This window comes from Podarcis cretensis (genome assembly GCF_951804945.1).
Source record: "Podarcis cretensis genome assembly, chromosome: 12".
In the NCBI taxonomy this organism is placed as follows: Eukaryota; Metazoa; Chordata; class Lepidosauria; order Squamata; family Lacertidae; genus Podarcis; species Podarcis cretensis.
In genome coordinates, this window is record NC_137181.1 from 52,357,647 (window position 1) to 52,379,921 (window position 22,275).

A 22,275-nucleotide genomic window follows, 5' to 3' on the forward strand; every position below is an offset into this window, starting at 1 on the left:
CTCTAGGGGGGGATAACCACCAGGGTGTTTTTTGTTCTAATAGGTTTTTATACCTATCCCATACCGTATATAGTGATTTCCTTAACTATGTGATTCAGAAGACCCCTGTGAACCTTGACTTTTTCATAACCTAGATCGGCGTGCCACCCAAATCTATTGTCCCATCCCTCCAAATCCAATTTGTCTGTATTTCGCAAAATTATCCACTGTTTTATCCAACAGGATGCTTTATAGTAAAGTTTCAAATCTGGCAGTGCAAAACCCCCTCTATCCTTAATATCTCCTAATAGTTTATGCTTTATCCTAGGTTTTCCCCCCTTCCAAATGAAATTTGATAAATCCTGAGATTCCTTGAAGCGCCCTCCCCCCCCCCCCCCCCCGCTTACTACTGGAATCGTCTGAAACAGAAACAACATCTTTGGGAGCACATTCATTTTGATTGTTGAAATTCTCCCCCAAGAATGAAAGATTCAACCTATTCCCAATTTCTAAATCTTTTTTGATCTCTTTCCAAGTCTTGATATAATTATCATTGAACAAACTGATATTTTTTGCTGTAATCCAGATACGCAAATATTTGACCTTTTTAGTTATTGTCAAGCCAGACATTGTCTGCAGTTCTTGTTTTTCTTGATCTCGCATATTTTTTGCCAACAACATGGTTTTGTCTTTATTCAGTTTAAATCCCACCACCTGACCAAATTCATATATTCTTTCAAAAAAATATGTATACTTTCTAGTGGATTTTCTTCTAGTGGGTAGTTATTATAAGGTCATCTGTGAAAGCTTTTAGCTTATAAAATTTGTTTCCCAATGTAATTCCTTTTATTTCTGAGTCAGTTCTTATTGTCCTTGCCAGTGTTTCAAGTACCATAATAAACAATAATGGGGAGAGTGGGCAACCTTGTCTAGTTCATTATTCTAAAGCTCTCTGATACTTCATTATTTAGGATCAGTTTGGCTTTTTGATTCTGATAAATCAAATACATACATCCACAAAAAACTTCCCCTAGGTCCATTATCTCTATAGTTCTTTTCATAAATTTCCAACAAACGTTATCAAATGCTTTTTCAGCATCCACAAACATTAGTATTGCTTGTTTATCCGATCTCATTTCCAAATATTCTAATATATCAATCACATTCTTATATTGTTGTTCATTTGTCTTCCCAGTAGGAAACATGCCTGATCTTCATTTGTGACCTCTTTTTGGTATTTTCTTTAACCTATTTACCATAATATCCACAAATAGTTTATAATCATTATTTAAAAGAGATATTGGTCTGTAGTTTTTAGTTGATGTTAAATCCATCCCTTGCTTTGGAATCAGCATTATAAAGGCTTCTTGCCATGATTCTGGCAGTTTCCCTTCTGAAAAGATCTTGTTCATAACTGTCTTGAGCAGTATTGAAAGTGAGTCTTCCAATTTCTTGTAATAACTTGCGGGCAATCCATCCGGTCCAGGTGATTTTCCTGGTTTCACATTAGATATCGCCTAATGAATTTCCATCATCGTTATAGTGGAGTTTAAATTTCAATTTTATCCCTTACAATCTTTGGAAATTTACTTTGGCTTAAATATTTTTTTCTATTTTATCTTCCTCTTCCTTTCCTGCTTGGTATAGATCTTTAAAGTAGTTTATGAAATTTTTCCGTCTTTCCTCTGGTTCATCAAATTTCTTTCCTCCTTCTACCAACTTTCCTATCATCTTTTCTTTCTGTTTTTTCTTTAACTGCCAGGCTAGCATTTTCCCTGGTTCGAAACCTTTCTTGGACCTTTTTTTTTTAAGTCACTGCTCCTTTGCTTTTTTATCATCTTATTTCTCTATCTTATTTATTAATTTTAGTCATTGGTTCTATTTGTTGTTGGTTTGTTAGCTACCTTGACGTTAAAAGGGCAGGATATGAATTTAATAATAAATAAATTGTAAACAAAAATAAAAAATCTCCTTAACTAATTTATGGAATAGAAGTGTGGAGAATTGGAAATACCCCAAAGCAAATATTAAAATACATTCTGCCTTGTACCTGATACTTCTCCTCCTCCTCCCCTTGCCCCTTCCGTAACCATTTCCTGATCTTGTTATCTTCCCAGAATCTATCCAGTTTCATTTCCTTCTTATCTGACTTGGTTTCTCCTGGTTGTTATTCCACTCAAACATACTCCCCATACCTCTATGATCCAACTTTTACTTCTTATGTTCTAATACCTAACACAGTGCAGATTCTGTGAGCATTCAGAAAAGTATGGTGTAACTTTACCGTATTTTTCGCACTGTAGGACGCACCGTCCCATAAGGCGCACATAGTTTTTTTGGGGGGAAATAAAGGGGGAAAAATTATTTTTTCCCCAGGCGCGGGGCTGGGGCGGGGGAGGCCCGCCCAAGCTTCCCCCGCCCCCAGCCCCCAAAAAGGCAGCTCTCTGCAAGCTGTGGGAGCCCAGCGCTGGCTCCCGCTGCTTGCTGAGAGGTCCGCGAAGCCTGGACGCGCTGAGCTCAGCACGCGCAGGCTTCAGCACGCAGGCAACTCTCCGCAAGCAGCGGGAGCGCTCCCGCTGCTTGTGGAGAGGTCCGCGAAGCCTGGATGCGCTGATCTCAGCGGGCGCAGGCTTCAGCATGCAAGCAACTCTCCGCAAGCAGCGGGAGCGCTCCTGCTGCTTGCTGAGAGGTCCGCGAAGCCTGGACACACTGATCTCAGCGCACGCAGGCTTCAGCACGTAGGCAACTCTCCGCAAGCAGTGGGAGCGCTCCCGCTGCTTGCGGAGAGGTCCACGAAGCCTGCATTTGCCCCATAGGACGCACACACATTTCCCCTTCATTTTTGGAGGGGAAAAAGTGCGTCCTATAGGGCGAAAAATACGGTAATTATGGAGCTGAATTATGGAGCTACATGATAATGTGTAGTGATCAGGAAATATGTATTTGCATGATCTGCTTCATTTCTTCCCTTTTGCCACTTGGAAATATGCAGTCTTACTGAGGTTATAGCTCCTCCACCATATCCCACTCCAAGTTTCATTTCAGTAAAGTATGAAATTTTGAATCATGTAGGGCCATGCTTTTCATGTGACAACTTTCCATGTAGCCAATATCATGGAATAAACAGAGTGGTCAGCATGACCCCATGTGCCTCAGAACTTCCTACTTATTGGAAACAAATTACAGATAGGTAGCTGTGTTGGTCTGCCATAGTCAAAACAAAATAAAAAAAATTTCTTCCAGTAGCACCTTAAAGACCAACTAAGTTAGTTCTTGGTATGAGCTTTCGTGTGCATGCACACGAAAGCTCATACCAAGAACTAACTTAGTTGGTCTTTAAGGTGCTACTGGAAGAAAATTTTTTTATTTTGATTGGAAACAAAGAGGTTCTGAACTATGAGGGCAGATATGATACTGCCTTGGTAATTTGAGAATCAGGTAGCAGTCACCCTGAAAAAATTTATTCTGTGTTTCACTGCTGTTTTCAACTGGTCGAGCGAGACAAGTAGCTTAAAGTAGATCTGAATAAACTTTAGGATTCCTCAAGTTGATTTTTGTTAACATTGGGTGCGGAGGACAGACAGGGAGATTTCAATGTACAGTGGTACCTCTGGTTAAAAACTTAATTCGTTCCGGAGGTCTGTTCTTAACCTGAAACTGTTCTTAACCTGAAGCACCACTTTAGCTAATGGGGCCTCCTGCTGCCGCTGTGCCGCCACTGCACAATTTCTGTTCTCATCCTGAAGCAAAGTTCTTAACCCGAGGTACTATTTCTGGGTTAGCAGAGTCTGTAACCTGAAGCGTATGTAACCTGAAGCGTATGTAACCCGAGGTACCCTTGTACTTACTCTACTTAGCCTTGCAAATTGTTGTGATGCAACCATCTGCAGAATATAATCAATGTGAAATCATTTTTATTTTATCTTTTGCTCTGTGGTGTCCTGCTGTCAGATTTGGTCTCATAATGGGGCAGCTTGTGTGTAAATGTCTAATTAGTTTCTGTAATTGTAGCAGCCCAAGAGGCTTTTCTTCTGTCGGATCCCATAGCCTTGAATGCAGCTGGCAGTAGGCAATTTGTGAGCATGTCCAGTCAGTGTGGGATTATCTTTGAAGGAAAAAGACGGAAGTTAGCTGAGCCTGGGAGTCTAAAGATATCACACATTAATATATTAAAGTTTAATTAAAGCTGCCTTTGCCGCTGCCTTCTAAAGCTCAGTTTCCCATTTTTGCATCAAAGAAGGAGCGGATAGATTTTAAAAGTGGCACATCTAAGAGGAGTGGAAAGCATTTGTTCTTCACTTGCTTTTTCCTCCTGCCCTGCATTGTCTCGCTCTGGCTGAGACATCCCTTTAGAAGCTTAACAGGAGTTCTCTTTTGCTGTCCAGCCTCTTATCTGATTGTTCTGTGACAGTTCTCTGTGGCAAGCTGATGACTAGAAAATGCCTAGAGCAGCCTGGTTTTTATTTTCAGTGGGAGAATATTCCCACTTTACTCTCCCCACTTCAGAAAAATGTGCTACACATCCTTCTGATCTGCACTTCTTTCTTCACATGTTCCTTAGTAATCATGGCCAAGAACATTATGTCAATAACCAGCATCACTTTTCAATCAGAGATATCTGACCAGCAGCCAAACTGACCTTATTGCTGCTGCTGCTGCTAATTTTAATAAAATCCCAGGGTGGTTTACAAAATAGAATCAATACCATAAGAATTCAATGAAACATCTGAAATATAAACACAATAACATTTAAAGAAATTACTATAATCCATCACTAAAGCACAGCATTAAAAAATCACAGGCCTTGAACTTCTCAAACTGTCCCCAAGGCATAAGTGAAAAAACGTTTCTTTAGACTGCACCAAAAACTCCATACTGGAAGGTGACAACCAGACCTCTCAGACAGTGGTCCCTATTCTCCATCACCACGCAAAGGGCTACCCCACCAGGAGGACCACAAGAAGGTGTTTGAGACAGCAGATATTGAGAAAAGTGCTCCTTCAAGTATTTGAGACCTAAATCATCCAGGGCTTGAACTATGATAACGTCCAAACCTTGAATTGATCCCAGAGCCATATTGGCAGTGCAGTTCACACAGGATAGGCACTGTCTAATTAAATATGCTGCTTACCAGTCTTATGTCCACATTTTGCCCTAGATGTGACTTTCAGAGGCAGCCTTACATAATGCATATTACTGTAGTCTGACTGCAAGGTTACCAGAACATTCAAGGTTTCTCTGGCGAGCTATCCTGATCCATAAACAGTTAGAACCAGCTGGCGCTAGAAATATGCCACCCTTGCCCTGATGCCACCTGGGCTTCCATTTACGGTGCTGAATCAAGCTATGAAGCTGCTTCTTGGGGCAGAGGGAGAAAAACAGGAATTATCTCCAGTTCCCAGACACAAGAACCACTGACCAACAGTATCTCCATCTTATCAGGATACATCAGTTTATTGGCCTTCGTTCAGCCAGTTATAGCCCCCAGACTCCAGTCCAGCAACTGCACAGCCCTATCTTGTTCAGATAGTATAGATGTCATTTGCATAATGTAAAAAGTTACTCCATCAATCATCCCAAACGACATGTTTTTCCCCGCCTAATATTATATCCAGCAAATGGCATTCTTTTGAAAGATCAATGGCAGCTCCTGTGTCACTGAATGGAGTCTATAACAAATGCTTTCTCTGGCAGTCAATTTTAAAAAAATAATTTCCCTGTGGCTAACTCCAGATAAGAGTATCTAAATTCTACAGAGATAAATTGATTTATGTCTCTATAATACTTTGTAAATATAAATTGCTAAATGTAAGCTACCAATTTATGATTATCCAAGAATGTGTGTTATGGTTTGCAGGATGTAGCCTTGCCACCAAGCTCTCCTTTCATTATCAAAGGTGCTATAATTTGTTAATAATGACTACAAGGTGGAGCAAAGTCATCTTTTCTAACTCGTCCATTTCCCTCTTCATTTTTCTTTACTCTTGGCTCTATATTCCTGGCCCGAGGAGGCTCTGAATACAGAATACAGTGGTACCTCGGGTTAAGTACTTAATTCGTTCCGGAGGTCCGTTCTTAACCTGAAATTGTTCTTAATCTGAAGCACCACTTTAGCTAATGGGGCCTCCTGCTGCCGCTGCGCCGCCACTGCACAATTTCTATTCTCATCCTGAAGCAAAATTCTTAACCCGAGGTACTATTTCTGGGTTAGCGGAGTGTGTAACCTGAAGCATATGTAACCTGAAGCGTATGTAACCTGAGGTACCACTGTACATAAAGCAGCAATGGGAAACCTGTGGCCCTTCAGACTCCTATGAGACTCCAGTTTCCATCAGCCCCAACTGACAAAGCCAATGTTCAGAGATGATGGGGACTGTAGCCCAAAAACATGTGAAGGTCCAGAGGTTCTCTGTTCCTGATCTAAGGGGTGGTTAGGTCAGAAAACACTAAATACACTGCTTTATTTCAGCCTTAGCACAGTTCCTGAACCTCTGAGGTGTGTGTGCCATTGCAGACCAGCATTCCACCCACCCGCTTCTTGCCTCTGCAGACTTCTGAGAAGCCCAAAACAAACATTTCAAGTCAAAGTGGAAGCTGGCCAGCGTGTGCAAGTCTACACTTTTTTAGAACAATGACTCTACCTAGCTCCTAGCCGCTCCTAGCTCCTCCTAGCTATGAGTGGTCAAGCTATGGGGCAGAGGAAATTCAGATTTCCTTTTCTTTATTCCATCTCCCATGTAGTGGCGGCAGGCTTTAAGCTTTCCTCCTAGTCTCTAGGATGGTCCTGCAGTTTTCTGCAAAGAATTCATGTCATGTTTGCAGACATCTTTGTAACGACAATCAAGGCATTCATTTTGTGCAGTCACCTGATGAATTAAAAGCTGAACTTTGTAGTCCTAAACTAGGAAACATGTGCAAGGTCTCAGTTGCCACGCTCACTGCTGGAGCTGTAAAGCACACTTCCTGTACAAAAAGAATCAGCAGCAAATTTCCACGCCCCTTTCTGTATCCATGCCCTGACACACCTTAATCCGGGGGTGTGCTGAATGTGTGGTAGGACTTGTACACCACTTACACATTCCTCAGTGTCCACCCCACTACTTCACCAAAAAGCAGCATGTACCGTATTTTTCGCCCTATAGGACGCACTTTTCCCCCTCCAGAAATGAAGAGGAAATCTGGGTGCATCCTATGGGGTGAATACAGGCTTTCGCTGAAGCTTGGAAAGCGAGAGGGGTCGTGCGCACTGACCCCTCTCGCTCTCCAGGCTTCAGGAAGACATCCGCAGCCTAGGCAGCCCTGCGGGATGTCCCGCAGGGATGTCTAGGCTGCGGACAGCAGCCTGCTTCCCGGAGCGTTGGGCGCCCTGAAAGCAGAGCGCCCCGCGCGCCGGACAAACATCCGCAGCGTGGGGAGCCCTGCAGGAGCTCCCCGCAGGGCTCCCCACGCTGCGGATAGCAGCCTGCCGCCCGGCGGGCGGGCGGGGTGCCCTAAAGCAGAGCGCCCCGCGTGCCGGACAGACATCGGCCAGCCCCACAAGCTCAGGGGACAGCAGGGAGGCGCAGCGCCGCCATCCCACTGTTCCCCGACCTGGTTCGGTTTCCCCGACCTGCTTTTGGGGGGGGAAATAAAGGGGGAAATTTTCCTTTATTTCCCCCCCAAAAAAACTAGGTGCGTCCTATGGGACGGAGCATCCTATGGGACGAAAAATATGGTATATTGAAATAAACAGAGGCTCCCACCAGCCTCCCCCCCCCCAAAAAAAAACCAGCACAGAAGGCTTTGAAAAAGAAAGAGCAGGCAGCGTTTGTTCATCAACTTTTAGAGGATTTGTCAAACTGATGAACTTGCTCTTCCACCAGCTACCTCTTCTTGTTGAGATTTTCCTGGTCCTGGAGATTTTTGTTTCCTTTCCCCATTTCTGCAGTGAGTCATCCCAGGGGCTGCATTCCCTCTTCTCACCTGATTCCAATGGTCTCTCCTGTTCCTTCTCCCCATGTTTGTAATCATCCCTGTTACATGAAGTAGTTTGTGCCTTGCAGTTTTCTCTGTGATGTTATATTCTTTTTATATAACTGTATCTAATAGTGTTGGTGATTTGCAGGATGTCATTCTGAACTTGTCATGAATCCAGAGAACAGCAAGTTCCTTGCTTTCGCTAGGTGGTTGGCATAACACACACACACACACACACACACACACACCCTGTGGATTAGCCAGTATTCCACTTGGTAGACTATTTGATGTGCTTTTAAAAAATTACAATTTTGCAGCTTTTCCTAATATTATCAGGAGACTTTTAAGCTCAAAAATCCTACATTTCATGAATAATTCTGTACATGATCGAATTGATATGCTTGAGCTGTGTATTGATATGCTTGAGCTGTGTATGGCTTTACAATACATTTTTCCTCTTTCCTATTTTCCACAGATGCCTGTGTACTATTATCCCTCTGGTCAATACCCTACCTCAACAACTCAGCAGTACAGACCCATGGCCTCTGTTCAATACAATACACAACGGAGCCCACAAATACCACAGACTGCACAGCAAGCAGGTATTTTCATCTACTTGATTCTTCAGCTAGATCTTCCAAGTTATGTGTCTGGATGAATTCATAGGTGCCGCAGTCTAGTCAGTATGCCTGTGTATGAAGAGAGGAAGCAACCTTGGCTCCCAAAATTACATCCCCGGCCCCACTTATACCTTTAACTCTTTACCCAGCTGAAGTCCTGACCCAAATTTGTTTCTTCAAACAATATTCCACAACAATGTATTGGCCAGTCAAATCTTTTCACACAGACCCTTCTCTCAGAGCTCAGCCGGACTCTATTCAGTTTAAACATGTACAAATACATGGTTCAGGGAGAAAAGTGTGGCAGTAAAAATCAGAGATAAATGGTGGCCCATTGAGGAAAGAATACCCTCCAATCTACACTGGGGATGAGGTGGGGAAAGCATATTCCCTTTCTGCCTTCACAGGCTTATTGCATCTTATTTTTTCCCCTTGACTTATGGAATAGTTTTCTAAATCCGTACCGTTCCTTCCATTTGCAAGGGTCTTAAATATTTAAAAATGCTTCATTCTAAATAACTAAATATCCAAAGGATATTCATACTTTTTTGCTCTGTCGCTGCAAGTCTGTATGTCCTCAAAGCATCAATTCTTAAAATGCTGGATCAAAGCTAGGGCATGAAGTATATTACTAGAATTGTCAATATTTCAGTGATAACTTGAGTAGCATCATTATAATGAGGCGCCTGGATCTTTTTAAAGTAGGTACTGGTAGAGAAAGCAAAGAAGGGTGATTGCAATGTGTACGGGCCTAAAACTCTGAAACAGGGAGACAGCCACCTGAAATGTACCATTTGTCTTCATAATGCTATGCTGTTTTCCAGTTCTCCATCTTGAGTTAGTCGTGATGAGCAAGGGTCTCTAGAATCTATGTGGTGCCCTGTTGGTCTAGATCTCTGCAGTGATGAGCAGTTGGAAGGGGGGCCGTTACACTGTAAGAGAGTGAGTAGCAGGTCTCACAGTGAACCGGTCTCTTTTCCTACTGTGTCACGTCGCGCCTAATAATAGCAATTGGCACAAAAAGAAAGAAAGCTGCTGATGTATGTTTGCACTGGTCGGTGAGATACTCACTGTGTTGCTGTTAAACAGAACTTGGGAATGCGAGAGTAAGAAGAATCATTGGGTTCTATAAGCTTCCTGTCCTGTTCAAGTTATTCCGTGTTAACCCAGTTATAAAAAGATGTGTGCTGCCTACCAAACTGCTACTACTCATGAATTCACGAATAAATTAAAACCAGTCTTCGAGAGGTTGTAATAACATAGCGCTTATAAGTTATAAACGTATTACATACTAAATGTTCTGAGATGAGAAGGGCCTCCATGTCTCTCTAATATAATGGAGATAGAATTGTCATCCTTCCATTATCATTCATGTTACTCTAGTCCAGTAAACCTTTATAATTGACTTGTATGATTTATCGTGAACAAATAATGTTTTGCTATTTACCAGGAGCATATACGTTTTGTACCATTTTCTTGTTTCAGTAACTTCCAAGCTCTGCCATACTGGTTGGGATGAGCATTCTCAATATCGGTGACACTCTTTCCTTCATTTCATAACTTTTAGCAAATGCAGTCACTGAAAGGGAGAGACAGAGAATTCATTTACGCAAAAACAATGGCTCGTTTTGCTTCACTTGTCCCAACAGCATTGCTCCATATTTATTACTGATTTACATTAAGGCTTCCAACCAAATGCAAAATATATTGTATGAAATTATCTTCTTCTGCTCTGTGATTCTTAATCCATATTTAACCTATTAGTTAAATTGTGCATCGGTAATGTGGAAATTGCTTTAAAGAAACCATATATGGAACATTCTGAACTATGCCAGCTATGTTCTGGGATGTTATTTGATCATAAGAAAACATTTCTTATTTTTACCCATTTTATTTTAGTTTTAATTATATTTTGTTTTGTTTATTTAAACAAAAATTATATACCACTTGATGGTGGTAAAACCTCTTAACACTGCCAGTTCCACAGTTAATATACTGTATGTTCAAAAGACAATTTTCAGGCCGGAATGTTGAATATCCTGAATTCTGTTGTGTATATTCTGAGTATTCTTTGCTGTGCTAGTTGACTGATTCATTAGAGCGAGAGAAACACTGTCATTCATTTGTTACAATAATATGTAGCTACATTCTGGTATTTCTTCCATGTAAAATTACCACTTTGATCTCTAAATTATGTGGCTCATAATTAATTGTTTTTCAGGGTATCTTTATCTTTGCAGAGGGCATACGATTACATCTTTTATTGGGTCAACCTTTCTGAAATGTTCATAGCACTGAAGCATGTAATATGTGATGGTGTCCCAAATAACACATTGATCTTCTCTGGGCGTTCTGGATACCAAAAGCTGCTGTATCTTCTTTCAGGCTGTAGTTTCTGCACTCTATTCAGAGGGATGAACTAATCTTTAAGCATCCTTTTTATTATTAACAAACATATGATTTCCACAATTTAGTAGAGGAAAGGTAGTTCAGAGGTTTGAACAAGTCTTGCAAGCAACCTTTCCCTCCTATCAGGCTGTGGATATGGTGGACCACCTTCTCAGTGGCTGAGAGTAGAAACATACCGTATTTTTCGCTCTATAAGACGCACCTGACCATAACACGCACATCGTTTTTAGAGGAGGAAAACAAGGGAAAAAACATTCTGAATGAAACAGTGGATGTATCATTTTTGGGCTTCATGCTGTGGCCACAGACATGTGATCTGATGTTGAATTTGGGGTGACCCAATGCAAAAATCCTGAGAATTCCTGTGGATCCATGCTTTGTAACCACGTTTTTGCACCATTGCAGCCCCAGGCAACAGTGGGTGTGTGATTTTTTTGGTGCAGGCTGTAGCCATGGACATGCTATGTGATTTGATGGTGAATTTGGAGTGACCCAATGCAAAGATCCTGAGAATCCCTGTGGATCCATGCTTTGTAACCACGTTTTTGCACCATTGCAGCCCCAGGCAACAGTGGGTGCGTGATTTTTTTGGTGCAGGCTGTAGCCATGGACATGCTATGTGATTTGATGGTGAATTTGGGGTGACCCAATGCAAAGATCCTGAGAATCCCTGTGGATCCATGCTTTGTAACCACAGTTTTGCTCCATTGCAGCCCCAGGCAACAGTGGGTGTGTGATTTTTTTGGTGCAGGCTGTAGCCATGGACATGCTATGTGATCTGATGGTGAATTTGGGGTGACCCAATGCAAAGATCCTGAGGATCCATGTGGATCTATGCTTTGTAACCACATTTTAAGTGGGGAGCGAAGGAAAAACAAAGAAGGGACATGAGAGGGGTGTGCAGAGAAGCAGCTGGCTAAGAATGCAGGAGAGGGATTTAACGGGAGGGAGGAAAGAAAGGCAAAAGTTTTCCCCCACCCAAGCCAGCTCGCTCTCCCTCCCTCCCTCCCTCCCTCCCTCCCCCCCTCCCTCCCCCTCTCTCTCTCCCTTCCCCCTCTCTCTCTCCCTTCCCCCCTCTCTCTCCCTCTCCCCCAGCAGCACCGGAGAGGAATTCCCCTCTGCTTGCCTGGAGGGGAGGGGCTTTCCCTGCTCTTTGTTCCATTTCAGCAAACACAACAACGAAACAGAGGAGGGTGAGCAGTAAGACCCTGAGGCAGAATGCAGGAAAGCAGCCGCTTCCTCTTTTCAGTTTTCCCTTCTCCGTGAAGCACCGCGATTTGATTTTTGCCTGATTTTTCGGCTCCAGGGACCACACATTCGCTCTATAACACGCACAGACATTTCCCCTTCCTTTTTAGGAGAAAAAATCTGTGTGTTATAGAGGGAAAAATACGGTACATGCCAAAGGGTTAACCACTTTTATAACATGTTTAACATACAAAATGGAGTTTAGAACTACAGAACTAGAATCAGGGCTGGGGACTCTAGTAACTATGCTAAATCAACATGGTATGGTTGAGGAAAGCTACAAATCCCACTAGCAAAGAGGAAAAATGTTTGCTGAGTCCAAGAATTTGCACAAGGTTTGAGATGTTCCATGTGTGCATGTGCGTGCATACACGAGCCTGTTCACATGCTTCATGCAATGTATGAGCAAAACAGAAGCTGAAACAGTTTAGTTGACGTGAATGGCTTTGTGGATAGCAAGAGGCATACCAAGTAGTAAAACTTCAATAAATATATATCACATAAGAGGTGGTTGTGGAGCTGTGTGTAGATGGATGACTGTTTCCGAAGCAGCTTCCCTAAAGATTTAGTAGCACTCTTTGTTGCTGCAGCAGTGTGGCAAAACCCATGGGAATGTTAGCAGTGCCTACCAGCAGAATAGCAAATGCAATGAATGAGAATTTCTGAGCCTTAGGAGCTTACACACTGTATAACAAAAAGAAAGTTCACCTGCCCATTGGGGTATTGGAAGCTTTCATCTCTCTTGCAAGCTTGTTAAAGCATATGGTTTTCCCACTGTGGGATATAGAGGTCAAGGCAAGCTCTGATACAAGCAATTTGTTTTTGTTGTGCTCAGAAAAGGTCTGCTTATATTGATGATTTCTAGAGCAATTGGCTGAAGCAAGATGTCAGGATAGCATCCTTAATGCACGAGGGAGTGTGTATCTTTTCTTCTTCATGGCTATGGTAAGGGAGCAATATGAAGTTAAAATGGCTCCAAGGCAGTGGAGGGGGATGAGCTCACCTAAAATTAGATTACAATCTGACAGCAATAAATCATTTTGCAAGAAGGATGAGAACTCGTGTGTATGTGCTTTTGGAGAATACAGCTTGGCTGTTTAAAAAGTGAGACACATTTCCAGAATACTCTGTTTCCCAAAATATTTGTCATAGGAGAACCTTGTTTAAATTATTACTCAATGAAAAGCTTTGATACACAACTTCATTCAGTTTTTTAGACTCTGATTTAGTTCATTTCATCAGCAGCATTGTAATTAAAATAATCTGTCTACGGCAAATCTGCATTATCTATAGTCAATGGAAGATTTGTTTCTTTTTAATCTGCCCATTGGTTAGCTGGGACTTTATCAGGCTTGCAGTTAGTATGCAGCACAGTTGTTTTAGCATCATTGCACAGACTTTTAGCAAAAACTAAATGGAAGGAGCTACAGAGGAAGGGTCTCCAAGTATTCTCCCCATTCAAATCGAGTCATGGCATGAGTAGGAAGTTGAATGGTGTTGACCATATGGAGCAAAGGTGAAAAACCTTTCCTTTCCAAGAACCTTTCCCTTCCATGTGCTTCATACTCTGAGTGGGGCAGCAGCAAAAGTGGACAGCGCAATAAAATGTGGGTTTTACCTGTGTACTGGAGGACAATTTCTAATTTCACACATGCCTCTCTAGCCTCCATCCAAGCAGGTGAGGCATTATGAGAGTTCCAGGGCGCATTTAACTGAGTTAACTCCAACTGACTTACATAGAAGAATTCTGCATATGCTTATGTCTTAAGCCCACTGGCATTTAAAGGATCTATCTTTGGCCAACCCATGCTCTGCATTTTTCGTCATTAGCTCAGTTAGTGTACATGTGTAGTATTAATAACATATCCGTTTCCCTGCTAACATTTCTATTTGAAAAATCAGAACTAAAAGATGTGTCTGGCCTTAGATTAACTTTTTGGTTAGGGTGCTTTCCCCCGCAGATGAGGCCTCGCTCTGTGTCTGGCCATTTATTTATTCTATTTATTTCTGAAATGTGAACCCTGCACCTTCAATGCCAGCTTGCATTGAATTCGCTGGACAACCTACAAACAAAATACAAAAGTTTGTTCTGTATTACAACTGCAACATTCTCCCAAAGCTCCTCACCCTTCCCTTGGGGTGCTTCTGCACAAAAAACCATGTGCTCACGTGGGAAGGCATTTTGGTCTTGAGCAGCCATTTTAGCAGCTTGATTTTTAACTTGGAGAAATTTTAATTGTGTGGCTGTGCTGCTCTTATTTTATGTTTGTCATAAGTCATTCATGTTTTTCTCATAAAAAGGTAAAGGTAAAGGTACCCCTGACCATTAGGTAAAGTCGTGACCGACTCTGGCGTTGCGGCGCTCATCTCGCTCTATGGGCCGAGGGAGCCAGCGTTTGTCCACAGACAGCTTTCGGGTCATGTGGCCAGCATGACTAAGCCGCTTCTGGTGAACCAGAGCAGCACACGGAAATGCCGTTTACCTTCCCGCCAGAGCGGTTCCTATTTATCTACTAGCACTTTGACGTGCTTTCGAACTGATAGGTTGGCAGGAGCAGGGATCAAGCAACGGGAGCTCACCCCGTCACGGGGATTCGAACTGCCGACCTTCTGATCAGCAAGTCCTAGGCTCTGTGGTTTAACCACCCGCGTCCCTGTTTTTCTCATACATTGCTTTTTAATCCTTTGTTAGCTAAATCCATTTACTAAGAAACCTAACTTTAACATTCATATGTAAACAAAAATTAAGGACAGGCAAGAATATTCAATACATATTTTTTAACTAAAGGATTATGATAACAGGAAATGCTCTTATATAATTTTACATGGAAGATAAGTGATGAAACTTCTGATCTCCCGGATTCAAATATCTCAATTCCTACGATGAATTTATTGTGACAATTACATGTGGTGTTGACTTTCTGCAATATTTACCAGTAATCCTTTGACCTGTGGCACTCATCTTGGTTTCCCTGCATGTTGGTTACTTGATTTGACCGCATCTCCCCAACATATTCTGTTTAAGGAATAGCATCTAGTTGAGCAAATAAATCTGTCAAGCAATGCCAGGTTTCTTGACCAGAAAAGATAAAAACAATCTCGCATTCTTGTCAGGCTGCACTGTACAAATTGCATTTCTGCCACTATCAGTATTTTAGTTTTGAACTTTGACTTTTCCTTGTGAGTAGTTCAAAACCATCGGAGTTTGGCTTTTCTGGCTGCGTGATAAAAATGAGTATCTTTTCCCTCCCCAGCCCCCTCCAACTCCACAAATAGATGAAATCAGCCCAGGGACATGATTTAGCGTCACTTTTCTTCAAAACGTTTTCCGAATCTAAACTTTGAAGCCCTTCAGTATACCCCTTTGTAGCAGGCAATTGGTCTGGTGTTCACCTTCCCAGATGAAGAAACCAGAGACGGATGAGTCATTTAACTTCTCTGGTGCAAATAGCTTCACAGTGTGATAGAATTGTATGTTTACACCTTCTGGTTATGTTATGTTATGTTATGTTATGTTATGTTATGTTATGTTGAAAGGTGGGGGAGGCAAGTGGCGGGCTGGGATAGTTTTGCTTGCATGCCTTAGTGGGGAAGTCTATGAACAGTCCGAGTTACACAGTGTGGGCCCAAGCCCTAGTCTGATTGCTGAAAGGATAGACCGGGGTTGTAGGTGCAGGCCAAGTTACTGCAGAATAAAATTAAGTTACCTGGTGCAGTGGAAAACTCTGGCCCAGCTGGGGCTTGATTGCCCAGATTAGGAACCCTAATTGGAACAGGTGATGGTTGCAGAGACACCCAGCTCGACCTGGTTGAGACAGGTACAAATGGTCCAGAGCAACATAATCAAATTGGAAGATGGGCCAAACACTGCTGAGGCTTCCGATGACTGGATCTGGTGCTGTATGTGGATGAAGGTGGTCTGGTGGGTAAATTGTTTCTTTGGGGTTATTTCTCAGTGTAAGAGGGTTTTTTATCGCTGTTTAAGAAGGTTTGCTGTTTGAGGGGGGTTTTGTGGCTGTTTGAGGAGGTTTTCCTATTCTGTTCAAGTAGAAATATCTTTTCCCTGCTATATTGACTACCAAAGATCTTTTAAAGAGCCTGCAGTGTTAATTGGCAAAACACCTGGTGGGTTATGTTCATAAAGAAGCAAGAGGGGAGAGCTGACATTTGCTTGGTGTGGAATAGTGACTTTGCCATATGGCTAACCTTGCCATTTCTAGAAATGCAAATGTAGTCCTTTTTTGTCTAGGCATTGAGGTCTAAGGGTAGAGAGCCATGCATGTGGAAACAGGCAAAACAGCCCTTGGGGCCTTCTACTTGCACTGCCAGAATCCACACCCATTCTTTGGAGATCAGCTTGCTCCTAGAATTCTTTCTCCAATGCGGTATACATATAGTAGACATGTACCTATCAGTGTTTCCTAGGATGAACCAGAACCAGCCTGAGGGTGTAGATTATTGCTACTCAGCAGTGGCACTGTGGGTTAAACCACAGAGCCTAGGGCTTGCCGATCAGAAGGTCGGTGGTTCAAATCCCTGCGATGGGATAAGCTCCTGTTGCTCAGTCCCTGCTCCTGCCAACCTAGCAGTTCAAAAGCACATCAAAGTGCAAGTAGATAAATAGGTACCGCTCCAGTAGGAAGGTAAACGGCGTTTCCGTGTGCTGCTCTGGTTCGCCAGAAGCGGCTTAGTCATGCTGGTCGCATGACCCGGAAGCTGTACGCCGGCTCCCTCGGCCAGTGAAGCGAGATGAGCGCCGCAACCCCAGAGTTGGTCAGGACTGGACCTAACGGTCAGGGGTCCCTTTACCCTTTACCTTTACCTATCACTGTTTCCTAGGGTGAACTGTAGCGGCATGAACCAGAACCAGCCTGAGTGTGTAGATTACTGCCACTCAGAGTGTCACAAGCTCAGGGCAGAATCGGGCTGCTGTAAAGGAGGGTGGGGCAGGAAGCAACTTTGATTTACTACTATGGGAATGAGAGGAAGTGGAAGGAGCAAGATTGACCATCCATCTATTAGTTCATGCAAGCCGTCACCTCATACTGCCAGTCTATTCAGAAGTTCCTTGCTGACGCCCGTGGTGAGGTTTGTGACACTCTCCTTACTGCACTGGGATGCTATCAGCCTACAATGATGCAAAGGCCAGCAGCTTGTCGCTCCTGCTTGTAATGGTTGGATTGTGTCCAAAATAACTAAATCTTACAGAATCTGCTTTAGATCATTCATGAAAACAATCTACTGAACAAAGAAAGACTTAACAGTATTATACTCTATTGGTTGAACCACAGCCTAGAAGGTGTTCAGGAAGATTAACACAGAAATTTAGAAGCAGAAAATTCTGGCATTTTAATTCATTGCTGTGTTCCTATGACCTAAGGTAGGTTATTCTTATTCAAATGTGCCTGTGTTACTCAAACACATTATCTTTCTCCTTTTAAAATAATCTCTGCTTTTTCCTGAGAACAGAGAACAATTGACTGCATACAATAGCATCTCTGTCAATAGGCTGCAATTACCTGAGGCAGATACTTATTTAAAATATACATAGTTCCTTCCATGACAGGCATTTGCACGTATTCTACAAACGCCAAACGTTTTTCCTCAAATGAAGGGCAATATATCTGTCTTAATAATGTACAGTTAGCATTTATAGCCGCTGCTCAGGGGGTGGAAGATTATTGCCTTGATACTCTTATTTATAAACAAGCTTTCAAAGAGGCAAGAGATGTATTTTAATGAATGGGCTTAACTAAAATGACAGAAACAAAGTGACAACAAGATCCTTAGTTTAAGAATTTGCATGTCTATATAACTGAAGTGCTTATAGTCTGATTCTACTAAGCTTTAAAAATGTGTGTGTGTGTGTGTGTCTATATGCATTGATCACCAGTGCTTAATTACTGCAGTGAGGCAGGCCTTATCTAATCCCAGATATAGAAACGTGGATTTGCTTATTCTGTGGTGAAAGGAAGACACGTCAAATACTTTCCCAAACCATTCTTTAATTTTACAATTAAACTATATGGCAAAAAGATGAAACTCACATTATTGTTTCAGACCCCGAAGAGGAAAAAGAACTGGCACCACTATGTGTTTGGCACTGTGACATTACTTCCAAGAATAAACTCTAGATATGTCACCCCCCCAAAATAGGCATTTTTCACAATTCCTCTAAGGTTGTGGATTTCAGATGTGTGTTGTTGTTGTTCGTTACACTTTTATGTACTATAGCTTATTCCATTACTGCACAGGCAGTACAAGCTTTGGACAAAAAAGTGAAGAAGTTGCTCATATATTCATTCCTGATACATAATGCAAAGGTACTGTGGAGTTGGAATTGCATCTAGCTTCTCATTTGCAGCATAATGTGGCCCACTGGGTAAATATAGACTACTATGATTTATTGAGGAAACAGGTGTGAGCACGTTAAAAGAATGGTTTGCCTCAGAGAGATGCTTGTAATTGACTAGCAAAATGGCATATGTTGCTGATTCGAGACAAGTTGCTATTAATCAACCAGCATTTGCTTCGTTTTCAGGAAGAAAGTAAGGAACAGACTTGGTATCCAGCCAGTGGCATTTGAATAGATATTTTATAGAAAAAAAAGGGGGGGGGGAGAGAATTGAGCCACTCTCCAATAAATTCTCCCTATGGTGGAAACTTACAAAGGACAGAGATATGCATGAAATTCACATATGCTAATTTATATGTACAGATGCAAATTTAGAAATAACTAGCATAATTTAAATGGAAATCCAGTACATCTTACCATAGTGGTCACCTGTATTCTTGCTAGTGATAACTTTATGCATCATGACAATGTACCACACTAAGGCTTCAATCCTAAACTATGGAATAAGCAACATTTATTACTGTGACTTCTGAGGACTGCACTTTAAAAATAGATTTCAAGCAATCAACAAAATCTCAACCCAGTATTAAGGCCAAGGTTACCATAGATGCATTTACCAAGTAATGTAGGTACCATAAGTAATGTAACTTGGCATGCAGTTAACCAGATGGCAAACCACTTTGCCACATTGCCAGTGTGAGGTGAATTTGTGCATATGGTTGGATTACCACATATACAGTATGCCATATAGTTATATTAAAGGTAAAGGTAAAGGTACCCCTGCCCGTACGGGCCAGTCTTGACAGACTCTGGGGTTGTGCACCCATCTCACTTAAGAGGCCAGGGGCCAGCGCTGTCCGGAGACACTTCCGGGTCACGTGGCCAGCGTGACATCGCTGCTCTGGCGAGCCAGAGCCGCACACGGAAACGCCGTTTACCTTCCCGCTGGTAAGCGGTCCCTATTTATCTACTTGCACCCGGAGGTGCTTTCGAACTGCTAGGTTGGCAGGCGCTGGGACCGAGCAGCGGGAGCGCACCCCGCCGCAGGGATTCGAACCGCCGACCTTTCGATCGGCAAGTCCTAGGCGCTGAGGCTTTAACCCACAGCGCCACCTGCGACTTGGCAAATTTCTGCTTTACACACCTATAGTTATAGAGATCAAAATCCTATGCTAAACAAGAGGAAAATTATCTGACAGAAGTGTAATGCTGATGAAATAATATCTATATGAAAATGTAGTATGGAACAATAGCTTTCAACATGTAGTTTTGTCAATATGTGGATATATATATATATATTGGCCATGTTTGTGCAAATATATAGATCCTGGGGGAAAGCATTTACCTTTATATTGCAACATAAATTGGGGAGGGGGGAAGTACTGTAAAGGGAAATGTATTTCTTTCTCATAAAACAGTTCATCTGTGAAAATCAGTTAACTTTATTCCATCGGGATTGCTTAGGGATGTGGCTTTTATTTATTTATTTTTGTGTTTAGATCCTTCCTTTTTATGCGAAACCTTACCCTTTCTAAGGATTTGTTGCTTTATTCAAACCATAGACTCTACAGTTCGGGGGGGGGGGGGAGTAATATATACAATCACTGCCACCACAATATACTCAGAAATCCCACCGAAGTAAATTGCACTTACTCGCAGGTAAGTAGGTATAGGATTTCAGGTCAAGTCTTGCCATTTTGCAGCTGTTTACTTACCAGTACATGCCCCAAAGGCAAGTAGACCCCAAGAAAAGCTTTTTCTCTACTTTGGCTCTGTGCACTGGGTAAGAGCCTAAAAACATTCTGTATGTTTTTGGAGGCAGGAAGTATCCCCTGGAATTGATTGTTAGCATTATGACTTGATTCAGAAGTATTTGCTCCTAGTTTGTCACTTTGGTGTGATTACTAGTTTTGGAAAACCTTGATGGAAGCCCATTGGAACAAGGGGCAAATTCTGTGAGCTTTATTGTGCTTAGGCAGTCCTGCATTGTCTCTGTATCTTCAGCATGTGGGTTCGTTTCCACTGTTGTGTATGAAAGGAGGAGCTGGGCTCATAACTTTTCAGTCATTGGATGTAAGAGTGCTGTCTAAAATCCAGCAACTTAGATTGCAGCCAGGTTTATTACCCCAGTTAGAGATGTATTGAACTCTGAAATGCTTTGGGATCCTGGAGTCCAGAATGTCCAGGCTCCAGTTTGATCTAAAATGGATCTAAATTCACCATAGCATCCAGTGGTGCCAAGAACCAGGGAAAATGGAGTTTGAAAGTGGATCTGGGTGGTTCCACATGTTATTCCCTCTAAAACTGGATTCCTAACAACTCTTCAGTATAGGAGTACAGTGGTGCGTCGCAAGACGAAATTAATCCGTTCCGCGAGTCTCTTCGTCTAGCGGTTTTTTTCGTCTTGCGAAGCAAGCCCATTGACGGATTAGCGCTATTAGCGGATTAGCGGCTTTTAGCGGCTTATCGGCTTAGCGGATAAGCAGATAAGCAGCTTAGCGGCTTAGAAAAAGGGGGGAAGGGGAAAAAACCCCGCAGGAACTCGCAAGACATTTTCGTCTTGCGAAGCAAGCCCATAGGAAATTCGTTTTGCGAAACACCTCCAAAACGGAAAACTCTTTCGTCTAGCGGGTTTTCCGTCTTGCGAGGCATTCGTCTTGCGGGGCACCACTGTACATTTTTGCAACAGTAGAATTAGAATATCAGTTTTAGCATACATTACTTTGAGCTGAAAGGGGGGAAATGTGAAGGTTGTCAATGGTTGTTACATGAAGCTCAACAATGACTGATGTACAGTCCTATAATACTCAGTTTAGGCTATGCTCCTCAAAACTTTTGGAGCAAATCCCCCAAAGTGATATATATTTTTCCCCAACAGTAAGAAATAATAATAGTATAATAAAGCAGTATAAATAAGAGGTGCTTCACATTGTTAAATTGTGTATTAAATGGGGGAACTGAGCAAAAGAACTAACGGAACATTCCTCCTAGGTTTTTATGTCTAATTGTCATTTTGAAAATATCATGGTAACAGCAGCACAGTTTTGATACATCTATAGGAAACATGCCCTATGTTTTGTAATTACGGGTTTTTTAAAAACCTGAAAAGAGTTAAATCATTGCTGCCATCTGTTCATAAATTCACAGATCTGAAGGGTGTGTGCATGTTTCAACTATGTTTGAAAGAACTGAGGTCCAATTTTTGTTAATTTTGAAAGAAAAATATGAATTTAAAACACACACACATACCTCTTTAATACCTGTTACAATGCCTGTGCATTTCAGACACTGACATCTGTACTTGGGTACAAAAAGTGGCCCTTCATTTTGCCCTGGGAAACCAGAAAATGCATGTCCATTTACATGCTGTACTACTGTATTTTCTTTTCTAAAAGCTGTTGTAAGTTCATCACAATAATGGTATATTAAAGTAATTCTTTTCACGCTGCACTGAGCTTAAAATAATGCTGAATGCATCCAGTTTTCATTAGCTAGCAATAAAAAGTCTGTTAAAATTACACTTTATATGTACTCGGTTAAATTCCTGCAAATGCATCTAAAACCTAAAAGATGCTTTGCAGCATGAAATAAATGCAGCTTGAAAGCAAGCAATGTCATTGGTATTATGTTCCTATTTACCTAATCGTTAAATTAGATCCATAAAATAATTTGACAATGGAACTGAAATGATATGAAACTATAGTTGCA

The 22,275-nt window shown here is 41.9% G+C and overlaps 2 protein-coding genes across 30 annotated transcripts in view; one reads left to right on the forward strand and one right to left on the reverse strand.

Moving 5' to 3' along the window:
• Positions 1-22,275, forward strand: part of ARPP21 (cAMP regulated phosphoprotein 21) — a 256,531-nt gene that overhangs the window by 210,689 nt on the left and 23,567 nt on the right. For all 21 annotated transcript variants that reach the window (XM_079947781.1, XM_079947782.1, XM_079947784.1 and 18 more), the window contains one exon: positions 8,411-8,537. In XM_079947781.1, coding sequence (XP_079803907.1) covers positions 8,411-8,537 — 127 coding nt within the window. The remainder of the gene's footprint in view (positions 1-8,410; positions 8,538-22,275) is intronic.
• LOC307199768 (uncharacterized protein) overlaps positions 3,874-22,275 on the reverse strand; it is a 101,002-nt gene continuing 82,600 nt past the window's right edge. For 2 of the 9 annotated variants that reach the window (XR_013832167.1, XR_013832168.1), the window contains 3 exons: positions 21,828-21,899; positions 10,003-10,957; positions 4,626-4,705 (listed from right to left, as the gene is read on the reverse strand). Coding sequence is in view for 1 of the 9 variants with exons in the window: in XM_079947799.1 (XP_079803925.1) it covers positions 3,972-4,084; positions 18,985-19,063 (192 nt within the window). In the remaining 8 variants the exon portion in view is untranslated. Of the gene's footprint in view, positions 4,085-4,625; positions 4,706-10,002; positions 10,958-18,984; positions 19,064-21,246; positions 21,900-22,275 lie in introns of those variants that run through there. The other 7 variants (XR_013832163.1, XR_013832164.1, XR_013832166.1 and 4 more) reach the window with 6 other exon arrangements.